General features: G+C 51.5%; 1 protein-coding gene across 5 annotated transcripts in view; it reads left to right on the plus strand.

Annotated features, from left to right (window-relative positions):
- Nucleotides 1-1,204: 1,204 nt before the first annotated feature.
- The window catches only part of LOC147114804 (sorting nexin-16-like), a 67,499-nt gene continuing 55,683 nt past the window's right edge, over nt 1,205-13,020 (plus strand). The window contains exons 1-2 of one of the 5 annotated variants that reach the window (XM_085992763.1): nt 1,205-1,306; nt 4,244-4,689. In XM_085992763.1, coding sequence (XP_085848889.1) covers nt 4,309-4,689 — 381 coding nt within the window. In that variant the 5' untranslated portion in view covers nt 1,205-1,306; nt 4,244-4,308. Of the gene's footprint in view, nt 1,307-1,570; nt 1,681-1,789; nt 1,967-4,243; nt 4,690-13,020 lie in introns of those variants that run through there. The other 4 variants (XR_015078995.1, XM_085992760.1, XM_085992761.1 and 1 more) reach the window with 4 other exon arrangements.

Here is a 13,020-nt window from a genome sequence, read left to right on the forward strand (position 1 = left end):
TGCGGAGGCATGTGAGGACGCATAAAACGGACCCCCTGGTCGAGCGGGTGCACCTCCTACACGCCAACCCCCAGTATGCCTGGGTGACATACCCAGACGGGCGGGAGGACACGGTCTCCATACGAGATCTCGCACCCTCGGGTACCCCTGAATTACCACCGTTATCCCCCTTACCACCGTTATCCCCCACCACCCCTCCCAACCCAACCCCTGCAGACGGCATGCCAAAGCCCCAGGAATCTTCGCCAACCACCCAGACACCAGACCCGACGTCGGATGCTGCAACACCACCGCCGCCACCACGACGATCAGGACGTCAGACAAGGCCTCCTGATAGACTTAACTTGTAGTACCCTTCACCCCGCCGGACTTCACATTAAACAAGGGTTGAATGTGGTAAACCACTGTATTGTATATTGCCACCTCTGGGTGGCGCTGTGTATGGAGGCATGCCTCAGCTGACTCCACCCACCACTGTGTGGGTTTCGTTCAGACTTGTTCAGTCACTCACGAAGAAGCATGGTCTCTTCTTAGCTAATAAAAGCCTTATTCATCTCTTCTTTCGACTCATCATCTCTTCTTCGACTCATCACCTTTTATGAAGTAATTGATAAGCGTATCAGCGGCTAATGAATGTAATGGATTTATTATGTAATTGATGAGTTGTAACAGGTATTATCATATTTAAATAAATGTTTGACTCAAAAAAAATTGTGCATCACATGGTATAATCCTCCTGCAGCGTATCTTGCATTTATTATGAGAGATTCGCTCATTAATTAGAGTTGCCAACACTGGTTGGAGTTTTTATCACATGATCTACCACCTCCATCCACCCCGCCCAGTCAATCCTTGTTTCCCCATCTCCAATATCTTTATATAAAAATAACTAATAAACAAAGCATTGAAAGAAAATGAAAAAAAACTTTTTTTTCCAATGCCCTTATGATATTTCTCCCAGGTTGCTCGAAGCAGCGCCCAGGAGATTAATCTTTAATTCCTGGAGAATCCAGGGCAATTCTGAAGGGTTGGCAACCCTATCATTAATGTATCTTTTTCTCAATGTATATACTACTCCTTAGCGTAGGAGGCACTCGCTCCCATACCTCCCTTTCATTTTAGGCAAAGTTATTAGCAGCCGCCTCTCAGGTTGTCTGGATCCTGCAGATCACACGGTGAATGGAGTCGCACGCCGCCCAACGCGCTGTTCGCAGAGTTGCCGTCGGCGACGTGCTGACGCAGCAGCGAGAGAGAAGCAGGCGGTGATCGGAAGAGCTCGGAGAGTGGTGGTTTCTTGTTTCCAGCAGTAAGTGTAATGGGGTTCGGTAATCCCCTCCCGTCTGTGACTGCAAGAGGGGGTGTCGCGGCTGGCCGGCCGGCCGGCCAATGCAGTGCTTTTCGCTGGAGCTTGAGCTGGTGCTGCAGGCTCAGCGCGTGACCCTGTTTGTTGCACACCAGCTGCTTCCCTCTGTTCCCAGCACACCCGCGCGCTGCGGCTCCGGGGCGACGTTCTGCGGAGCGAGCCTGCTCCCGGGCGACGTTCTGAGGAGCGAGCTGGGGGGTCACTCACTGCAGCGAGTCGCGGCCCGAGGCGGTCACACGAAACGAGCTCTGCTTGTTGACCCAGACGGAGCCGCAGTGACCGAAACGCCTTGGTAAACTCGCGCGAATGAGTTGGAGGTTGGTTGGTAAAATCTCGTTCTACTTTGCTTGAGGGAATTGGTCCGCCTATCGCTGGGCTCCATTACTGTAGAATTGCATCGAAATACGGATATAATCCTGGGGAATGTCTAGTGTTATATATTAAATTAAATTCTTGAATGCACTACGTCGGTGGCTTAACTTCATGTAAACACCTTTTAATGCAGCGGTTCTACTTGTACTGCAAGTTAACGTCCATAGTTTTACACGTTTGTGAATGAAATGAACTAGCCCAATTACAGTCTGATTTTTTGCTTTCTCTTCCGTGAGTAGTTCGTTTTGTGTTTTCCCCCGTGTTGTGATTTAACTAAAGCTTTAGGGTTTTGATAAAATGGCATGTATGTGTGTATTTATGCAGCTGTGTAAGGGGGTAATGTAGGAGGTTGAGGTGATGGCTCAGCCAAGCGCTTGTCTGCTGGATGAGAAAATGCACTTTGGTGTAAGCCATCTATTAAGGTGTTAATCTTTGCTTGTTGGTAGCACTCTCGCCTCTGAGTCAGAAGGTTGTAGGTTCAAGTCCCACCTCCACAGACTGGCGTATATAATCTAAGCTGACACTTCAGTGCTGCACTGTCGGAGATGCCATCTTTCAGATGAGCCGTTAAACAGAGGCCTAGCCTGCTCGCATAGGTGGATCTCTCTATGGTCTCACCCCTCCCTAATCCCCCTACACCCTCAGACCTCTGCACTCCTCCAATTCTGGCCTCTTGCGCATCTCCGATTTCCATTGTCCCACCATTGCTGGTCGTGCTTTCAGCTGCCTGGACCCTAGGTTCAGGAATTCCCTCCCTAAACCTATCTTCCTCCCTCTCCTTTTAAGATGCTCCTTCAAACTGACCTCTTTGACCAAGCTTTTGATCACCTATCCTAATATCTCTGTGACTTGGTGTCAAATTTTTGTTTAATAACGCTCATGTGAAGTGCCTTGGGGTGGGTTACTATGTTAAAGGCACTATATAAATGCAAGTTGTTAATATTAAAAGATCCTATGGCACTATTTTGAAGAAGAGCAGGGGAGTTCGCCCTGGTACCCGAGCTAATATTTATCCTTCAACCAACATCACTAAAACAAATTATCTGGTCATAATCTCATTGCTGCTTGTGGGATTTTGCTGTGTACAAATTGGCTGCTGCATTTCCTAAATTATGAAAGTGACTACGCTTCAAAAGTATGTAAATGGCTGTATGGTGCTTTGGGGTGTCCTGAGGTTGTAAAAGGCATTAAGTTCTTTCTATCTTTAACTGAAAAGAACTGGGTTTGATGTTTAGTCTGGTGAGTTACCTGATCTGCACTTGGGGGATAGATGTGGTCTATGACTGGCTTTTGCTAGGGAGAAGCAAATTGTCCAGAATGCATGCATCTATTAGAAAGTATGTGAAATTTGGATAAGTCATGGTCCTGCCTTGCTGTGATGAGGGGCATGGTTAAATAACCCATGATGCTCATTGCACAGATTCATATTTGAAAAATGGCTATTTGGCAAGTTACTGGAAGGCCACCTGTGAAACTGTATCCTTGTGTGAATGGTCTTCAGAAAAGGAGGTGGGGGAGTGACTGCAAAAAGTGGATTGCACTATTAATGCTACAGTGAAAAATTATTGCATGTCATGTGACTTCTCTGGTGTGGTCCATTATCACTTGGAATCGTATCCCTTCCCTAGTGCGTTGCTGTTTGTGTACAAGTTTGTTCATGGCAATTAGAGATTGAGTACAGATGCATGTGCATTAATTGTCGTCACTTTTGTGAACTACAATACCTGTTTTACTGTTGACCTATCACAAGCTAGACAACCAATCCTACCTCCCCCTCTCTCATAATTTAGCTGTTTCTTCAATGAGTCAAATGTCCTGATTTAAACCACCATTCCCAGTAAGTTATTGCAGCAATGTAGTGCTCTTTATGTAATACTTCCTGGCATCTGTTCTAAACTTGCACTTTACAATCTTGAACATTTGCCTCCTTGTCCTGCTCGGGTGTACCAAAACGTACTGTTTCAAATTTACCTTTCTATTCTGTTAAGTATCATATACTTCTGTACCCTCTGAGACATTGCTTTTTGAGGCTGAAAGGCCCCGTATGTTCCTTTATAGCTCATCTGTCTAATGCCAGGGATCACTATAATGCTTGCTTCTGCAACCCCTCTAGCATTAGTTATAGAGTAAAAAGTTTATTCTTGTTCCTATATCTAAAATGCCAAAATACCATTTTTTAATCCTAAATATTTACCTTTATTGAAAATGGTTATACTTGGATAGACAGTGGTAACTTAGTAATGAGTTCTTTCAGGTCTCTGAAATTAATTCTGTTTCAGTATATTCTGTTTCCCCTTTGGGTGCTTTGTTGTAATGTTTCACATATAAAAATAAATTAATTTCAGATATGAATCATTCAAGTTAAATTTGGCTGTAGCTTTAATCTTTATTATGACTATATAACTTTTAATGTAAGGAACTTCTCTGCACACTTCCAAGTTAGTCATCACCAGCATGTACATTTTTGTGGTTCTAAAATTGAATTAATTTTTCTTCTTGATTTTATAGTTTGAGAGGCAAACTTGACTTGCCCCCTTTATGCCTGGCCGGGAGAAACTGATTCCAGCAGAAGGATGACCACTTCATTTGTCCCTGTGCCCATACCTGTAGGGAATTCCTCTTCCGGGACAGCTGCAAGTCGAAGTCGGAGGAGTTCTTCACTTCAGTCTTTGGACAGTGTATCCACCAGTTCAAATTCATCAAAAGATCAAGTAGGCGATTTGCATTCTGGTGGATTTAGAAAGACAGTTACCTCTGAGCACCTAGCTTCCACAAACTTGACACATAATAGTCCTTTACTAAGAACTAAACTGAATGGTGCAAACTCCTCTATTGAATACTCTTCCAGACCTGTGGAGTCTGAGAAAGAGACTGAATCAACAATCTGGGAAGACCGACCTGCTACGCCTACTATGTTGGGATATGAAGTTATGGAAGAAAGAGCAAAATTCACAGTAAGCTATATTTGACTTTTGTATGTGTACTGATTTTATACATATCCTTACTTATTGCAACTGTCGCTGTGTACTTGGTGAAATAAGTGGCTCAGTTCATTTGAAACTTAACCTTTAATATCCCATTTAGTTTTGGGTGTTGGATTTACTGGGTTACTGTTGTCCCTTTTCCTGCTGACTCGTAAAATCTGTTTGTTTTGTTTTTTTGCTATAGAGTGGCTTCAAAAGTAATTACCATTGATCTGACTTCCTCTAGTTGGTTGTTCATACACAGCAGTTCCCCAGGGCTCCCCACCTACCTTGACCTGTAAGTGGGACGGATCAAAGAAATAGTAACTGAAAATACTCACGCGTGCACAAGCAGGACGGACACTTGTGCAGCTATCTATTTCCAATTTTTTCTGATTGCCTATGGTTGGTATGCAAAACCATCGCATTAAAGGATGAGCCAAGTATGGGGAGTTGGGGGCAGCAACTTTTTTTGAGAGATTTATGTGTTTCTGTCTTCTCGGGATTCTGAATTGCTTCAGGCCTTAAACCAATGGTTGAGAGGAGTTCAGGCTAATTTGGCATTTGGACATTTGCAAGGGTTAATTTACAAACTTAACATTACCATTGCCTATGTAACAACAGCGACTACACTTCAAAATAACTAATTAGCTGTGAAACACTTTGGGAGGTCCTGAGGACATGAAAGGTGCTATAGAAATACATATGTTTTCTTCTGTCTCTGAGAGAAAAGGCAGAAACTGCAAATTACTGAAATCTAACACTGTTGTCTCACTTTATACTTACAGTATAAAGTTGCTTCTGGTGGCACAAATACTACTGTATAAGTTGCCTGGCAACACTTGCCATTAGAGGAACTCCTGAGACAAGGTTTTCACTTGTAGCCATCAACTGAAAATGCCTATAGTGGCAAAATAAGTGGAGCGCATGGCAGAATGCGGCTTGGCTTGGGTCCCCCAAATAGTGTCTGACTGGGCAGGCTGAGCTGTTACAGACCTTTCCTAGTCACACTATGCAGTAACATTAGTTACATTTGAGGCTGAAGAAATTGCACATTTGGAAATTTCCTGCTTGCACAGTTTCCCCATCTTTGCTTAATTCACTCTCCTGTATAAATTGTACATGTTCTACAAACCAAACTAATTACTTCTACAAAACTGACACATCTAGGGAGTTACACAAGTACATTTTTGAGATATTTATGTGTGTGGAGGGAAATCTTGAGAATTAGATCACACATTTTCATTTGAATAAGTATTGTGATGCCAGCCAATGTTGCCCTCAGCAGAAATTGCTGTTTCCTTATGTTGGTTTAGAAGATAAAATCTTAAGTGCAAGAATTAGTATAAAGTGAATAATGTGTTTGCCTTTCATTCTACTTGTAAGGCAGACTGGTGTAGACCTCAATTTGACTTTATAATAGAGTTGGAGAGTTAGCCTTGTTCATAGAATAGAAATAGTCTGAAACATTTACAGGTTGTGTGGTTTTATCTGAGCAGTTTGGGAAGTGCCCTTTTTGAATAAATTGAGCAAAATAATTATTCAGAGTAAGTTTTGAGCTCCAAATGATTTACATTAATAGCCTCTGACTGTAAAAGGTAAAACACAAAGTGTTAACTTGATGGATATGTTTTGGCAAATGGCAAGAATAGAAATATAGACTACCGTGAGGTATGTTGAGGAACCTACTAGGGAATTGGCTATTTTAGATCTAGTATTGTGCAGTGACATGGTTAATTAATAACCCTGTAGTAAAGGAGCCTCTGGGGAGCAGTGATCATAATATGATAGAATTTTATGTTGAGTTTGAGGGTGATTGATTTAGTTAAGTCTGAAACTGGAGTCCTAAATCTGAACAAAGCAAACTAGGTATGAGAGGTGAGTTGGCTAAGGTAGGTTGGGAAACTAGATTAAAAGATATGACAGTAGAAAATCATTGGCAAACATTTAAAGAAATAATTCATAATTCGCAATGAATATACATTCCTGTAAGGAATAAAAACACACTGGGAAAAATGGTCCGTCTGTGGCTAATGAGAAATTAAAGATAGTATTAGATTAAAGGAAGAGGCCCATAATGTTGCCAAATAGAGCAGTAAGCCTGAGGATTGGGAGGATTTTAGAATTCAGCAAAGGAGGACCAAGAAATTGATAAAGAAACGGAAAATAGAATGAGAGTAAACTCGCAAGAGACCTAAAAACAGACTGTAAAAGCTTCTATAGGTATGTAAAAAGGAAAAGATTAGCTAAAGTAAACGTGGATCCTTTACAGGCTGAGACAGAAGAAATTATAATGGGGAATAAGGAAATGGCAGAGAAATATTGGGGCAGCACGGTGGCATAGTGGTTAGCACTGTTGCCTCACAGCGCCAGGGACCCAGGTTCGAATTCGGCCTCGGGTGACTGTCTGTGTGGAGTTTGTACATTCTCCCCGTATTTGCGTGGGTTTCCTCCGGGTGCTCCGGTTTCCTCCCACAGTCCAAAGATGTGCAGGTTAGGTTGATTGGCTATGATAAATTGACCCTTAGTGTTAGGGGGATTAAATACGTGGGGTTACGGGGATAGGGTGGGATATGTGTTGGTGTAGTGGTTACGGGGATCGGCTGGGATATGTGTCGGTGCAGGCTCGATGGGCCGAAATGGCCTCTATCTGCACTGTGGGGTTTCTGTGTGATTTCTGTGTTTCTGTCTGTGTGAAATACTTTGGGCCCGATTTTTGGCTTGTGTGGGAAATGGTCGGGTTTCACCGAATGTGGGGTTTCTGACACACAAAAAAATGTCAGCCAGCTCCACGCAATTTTCCCTCAAGTGGCCAATTAATTCCCAGCATGTGGGCAGCCTTGCTAATTGTCCAATTCGTGTCAGAAAGCCCCACAGTATGATGTCCTCATTCGTGGTGCTTTCAAAGTGTCCAGCAAGCTTCTCAACCACTCTTGCACAATGGCAGAGGAGCCTGCACCAGCTGCTGCCAGTGGCAGAGGCCGAGCTGCGGCCAAATTCAACGAGACGTCATTGCAGACCTTGGTGGATGGGGTGAGGGCCCACAGGGAGGTCCTCTACCCTCGCTCAGGGAGGAAGAAGCCTCCCAAAGAGTCCACGGCTGCCTGGATGGAGGTGGCAGCAGAGGTAAACTCTGGGTGTTACCCGTCGCACCTGGATGCAGTGCAGGAAGCGCTTCCATGACCTTCACCGCACAGGGAAAGCAAGTATGAAGTTTCCATCACCCTCAACCTCATCCCCATTGCCTTTCCCCAACAGCACTCAGCTTCAGCAATCTCTTCTTCCACATCCCACTTCACAGTCACATCCATGCACCCTTACCCATTCCGTCTCTCTCTATGTTCACATTCACATAACTATTCCACCATCCAGTCTTGTAACTAGTTTTAATGCCATCATTTTCCTGTACATAAAAAATCTGGTGCCAGCTGCTGCAGTTATGGCGTCTGTCCTTTGGCGAATGGGGATGTCACATAGAGGCCTTAGGATAACTTGCAGATGACTGCAAGCTGGTCAAAGTTGTTGGAAAGTGCAGGCATGGGCCACTGTCCATGGTCAGTTAAGAAGCAGTGAGGCTGCAGTGTTTGATGTACCAGGCTACGCAAATCTGCCCAGGATGAGTGCGTTCCTTGCATTCCGCCCAGCAATGTTCTCGCGCACTGGTGCCGCTGGTTGGCGGGCCTCTGCAGGATGCTCGTTTCTGTCCTCCTCCTCCTCCTCAGCATCATCCTCATCCGAGGCGGCTCTGTGAGGAGCCTCTTGGTCCTGCGGAATCGGCAAGCCACGACGCTGTGCCATGTTGTGAAGCACACAGCATACCACAACGATTTTGGAGACCCTGGCTGATGAGTACTGTAGGGCTCCACCTGATCTATCGAGGCATCTGAAGCGCATCTTCAGCAATCCGATGGTTTGCTCGATAATGCATCTGGTGGTAATGTGGCTGGAGTTGTAGCACTCCTCAGCTTCGCTGGCTGGTCTCCTCAGCGGCGTCATTAGCCAAGAGCGCTGGGGATATCCCTTGTCTCCAAGTAGCCGTCCCTGAAGTTTGTTTGGCAGACTGAATAGCGGAGGCACAGTAGACTGGCGCAGTATGAAGGAGTCATGGCAGCTGCCAGGAAACCTGGCACAAACATGCAAAATCACCTCCTTGTGGTCACACACCAGCTGAACGTTAAGGGAGTGGAAGCCCTTGCAGTTGACAAAAACTCCTGGATTGCAGAGGGGTGCCCTAAGGGCCACAGTGTGCAGTCAATGACGCCCTGCACCCTTGGAAAGTCTGCCAGCTGAGCGAATCCACGCGCTCGCGCCCTCACACTTGCGCGATCCCTGGTGAAATGGATGTGATTGTGCATGATGGCAAAGAGGGCATCGGTTACCTGCATGATGCATGTGTGTGCGGCAGCCTGGGAGATGCCGCTGATGTCTGCTGCTGATCCCTGGAAGGAGCCTGAGGCATAAAAGTTGAGTGCGGTGGTGACTTTGATGGCCACTGGCAAGTAGTGTGGACCTGTTGCTCTGGGCTCCAGGTCTTGCCGCAGCATTGCGCAGATGTCAGTCACAACCTCTCGCGAAAGTTGGAGCCGCCTCTGGCACTGCTGCTCAGTCATGTTGAGGTAGCTGACCCTGTGTCTGTACACCCTGTTTAGGGGGTATCTCCTGCGCCGACGGCCTTCCATGCGCTGACCCCTTCTGGCCTGTGCTGCCTCAGGTGGGTGAGCCGCAGCCTGCTGGTGATGCTGTTGCTGGAGTTGCTCCAGCCTCCTCTGCTGTTGGAGATCCTCTAATGCCAGGAAGGGAAGGTACCAAAGGCCTCCCATGCTTCTGGCAGATGCCTCCATTGAGGAGGCGCTGAGTTAGGGTGGTGAGAGGGGCTTCCCAGGAGCTCACTGGAGAAGTGTGTGAGGCTCCAACTTTCTACAGCTGTGCCTAAGCCTTCAAAAAGTTCCCCCAAGCCTTCATCAACAAGGGCCTGCAAATGCTGCCTGTTTAAATCTCTTCAGTCCTCATTGACCTGCAGCTGCAAGCAAGCAAGCCAACCGTTTTCACGCCAGGTCTCATCAGCGGGGTTCCCCGCAGGCGTGTTTCACGTGGGGAAAGCCCCAAAATCGCAACGGCCCCTCAAAATCTACTTGAACAAGGTAATAATTGGTCATTTGTGTTCCGACGGCCAGTCCCGCTAGCGGCGGGCGGGACTGAAGCGGGTCGCGGAGAAACAGCGGTCCGAAAGTCGGACGGGGCGGGGAATCAGGCGGGGGGGGGGTCGCGACCCTCTTTTTCGGTGATTTTCGGCTGCCTGGAAAGCCGCCCAACGGCTGGCAGAAAATCGGGGCCTTTGTATCTGTCTTCACTGAAGAAGACGCAAAAAACATTCTGGAAATAGTGGAGAACCAAGGGTCTAGTGAGAATGAGTAACTGAAAGAAATTCGTAGTAGTAAGGAAATAGTACTGGATGGGACTGAAGGCTGATAAATCCCCAGGATCTGATGGCCTACATCTGAGGGTTTTAAATGAGGTGGCTATAGAGATAGTGGGTGGATGCATTGCTTATTATCTTCCAGAATCTATGGAATTTTGGAACGGTTCCTGCGGATTCGAAGGTAGCAAATGTAACCCCACTATTTAAGAAAGGAGAAATGTAACAAATCACACAACACCAGGTTATAGTGCAACAGCTTTATTTGAAATCACAAGCTTTCGGAGCGCTGCTCCTTCGTCAGGTGCTCCGAAAGCTTGTGATTTCAAATAAAGCTGTTGGACTATAACCTGGTGTTGTGATTTCTTACATTTGTCCACCTCAGTCCAACACCGGCATCTCCACACCATGGCAGAGAGAGAGCGAGCGGGGGGCAGAGAGAGAGCGAGCGGGGGGCAGAGAGAGAGAGAGAGAGCGAGCGGGGGGCAGAGAGAGAGAGAGAGCGAGCGGGGGGCAGAGAGAGCGCGAGCGGGGGGCGGAGAGAGAGCGCGAGCGGGGGGCGGAGAGAGAGCGCGAGCGGGGGGCGGAGAGAGAGCGCGAGCGGGGGGCGGAGAGAGAGCGCGAGCGGGGGGCGGAGAGAGAGCGCGAGCGGGGGGCGGAGAGAGAGCGCGAGCGGGCGGCGGAGAGAGAGCGCGAGCGGGGGGCGGAGAGAGAGCGCGAGCGGGGGACGGAGAGAGAGCGCGAGCGGGGGGGCGGAGAGAGAGCGCGAGCGGGGGGCGGAGAGAGAGCGGGGGCGGAGAGAGAGCGCGAGCGGGGGGCGGAGAGAGAGCGGGGGGCGGGGAGAGCGCGAGCGGGGGGCGGAGAGAGAGCGCGAGCGGGGGGCGGAGCGCGAGCGGGGGGGCGGAGAGAGAGCGCGAGCGGGGGGCGGAGAGAGCGCGAGCGGGGGGCGGAGAGAGAGCGCGAGCGGGGGGCGGAGAGAGCGCGAGCGGGGGGCGGAGAGAGAGCGCGAGCGGGGGGCGGAGAGAGCGCGCGAGCGGGGGGCGGAGAGAGAGCGCGAGCGGGGGGCGGAGAGAGCGCGAGCGGGGGGCGGAGAGAGAGCGCGAGCGGGGGGCGGAGAGAGAGCGCGAGCGGGGGGCGGAGAGAGCGCGCGAGCGGGGGCGGAGAGAGAGCGCGAGCGGGGGGCGGAGAGAGAGCGCGAGCGGGGGGCGGAGAGAGCGCGCGAGCGGGGGGCGGAGAGAGCGCGCGAGCGGGGGGCGGAGAGAGCGCGCGAGCGGGGGGCGGAGAGAGCGCGCGAGCGGGGGGCGGAGAGAGCGCGCGAGCGGGGGGCGGAGAGAGCGCGCGAGCGGGGGGCGGAGAGAGAGCGCGAGCGGGGGGCGGAGAGAGAGCGCGAGCGGGGGGCGGAGAGAGAGCGCGAGCGGGGGGCGGAGAGAGAGCGCGAGCGGGGGGCGGAGAGAGAGCGCGAGCGGGGGGCGGAGAGAGAGCGCGAGCGGGGGGCGGAGAGAGAGCGCGAGCGGGGGGCGGAGAGAGAGCGCGAGCGGGGGGCGGAGAGAGAGCGCGAGCGGGGGGCGGAGAGAGAGCGCGAGCGGGGGGCGGAGAGAGAGCGCGAGCGGGGGGCGGAGAGAGAGCGCGAGCGGGGGGCGGAGAGAGAGCGCGAGCGGGGGGCGGAGAGAGCGCGCGAGCGGGGGGCGGAGAGAGCGCGCGAGCGGGGGGCGGAGAGAGAGCGCGAGCGGGGGGCGGAGAGAGAGCGCGAGCGGGGGGCGGAGAGAGAGCGCGAGCGGGGGGCGGAGAGAGAGCGCGAGCGGGGGGCGGAGAGAGAGCGCGAGCGGGGGGCGGAGAGAGAGCGCGAGCGGGGGGCGGAGAGAGAGCGCGAGCGGGGGGCGGAGAGAGAGCGCGAGCGGGGGGCGGAGAGAGAGCGCGAGCGGGGGGCGGAGAGAGAGCGCGAGCGGGGGGCGGAGAGAGAGCGCGAGCGGGGGGCGGAGAGAGAGCGCGAGCGGGGGGGCGGAGAGAGAGCGCGAGCGGGGGGCGGAGAGAGAGCGCGAGCGGGGGGCGGAGAGAGAGCGCGAGCGGGGGGCGGAGAGAGCGCGAGCGGGGGGCGGAGAGAGAGCGCGAGCGGGGGGCGGAGAGAGAGCGCGAGCGGGGGGCGGAGAGAGAGCGCGAGCGGGGGGCGGAGAGAGAGCGCGAGCGGGGGGCGGAGAGAGCGCGAGCGGGGGGCGGAGAGAGAGCGCGAGCGGGGGGCGGAGAGAGAGCGCGAGCGGGGGGCGGAGAGAGAGCGCGAGCGGGGGGCGGAGAGAGAGCGCGAGCGGGGGGCGGAGAGAGCGCGAGCGGGGGGCGGAGAGAGCGCGAGCGGGGGGCGGAGAGAGCGCGAGCGGGGGGCGGAGAGAGCGCGAGCGGGGGGCGGAGAGAGAGCGCGAGCGGGGGGCGGAGAGAGAGCGCGAGCGGGGGGCGGAGAGAGAGCGCGAGCGGGGGGGCGGAGAGAGAGCGCGAGCGGGGGGCGGAGAGAGAGCGCGAGCGGGGGGCGGAGAGTGAGCGGGGGGCGGGGGGCAGAGAGAGAGCGCGAGCGGGGGGCAGAGAGAGAGAGAGAGAGAGCGCGCGCGCGAGGGGGGCAGAGAGCCTGACAGCAGAAACATAGAAGAATAGGTGCAGGAGTAGGCCATTCAGCCCCTCGAGCCTGTTCCGCCATTTAATGCGATCATGGCTGATCATCCAAATTCAGTACCCTGTCCCTGCTTTCTCCCCATATCCCTTGATCCCTTTAGCCTTAAGAAATATATCTACATCCTTCTTGAATATATTTAATTAATTGGCCTCAACTGCCTTCTGTGGTAGAGAATTCCACAGGTTCACCACTCTGGGTAAAGAAATTCCTCCTCATCTCTGTCCTAAATGGCTTACCCCTTATCCTTAGA

The sequence above is a fragment of the Somniosus microcephalus genome, chromosome 7 (assembly GCF_052327205.1).
Source record: "Somniosus microcephalus isolate GS21.2 chromosome 7, FLI_Smic_1.0, whole genome shotgun sequence".
Classification (NCBI taxonomy): Eukaryota; Metazoa; Chordata; class Chondrichthyes; order Squaliformes; family Somniosidae; genus Somniosus; species Somniosus microcephalus.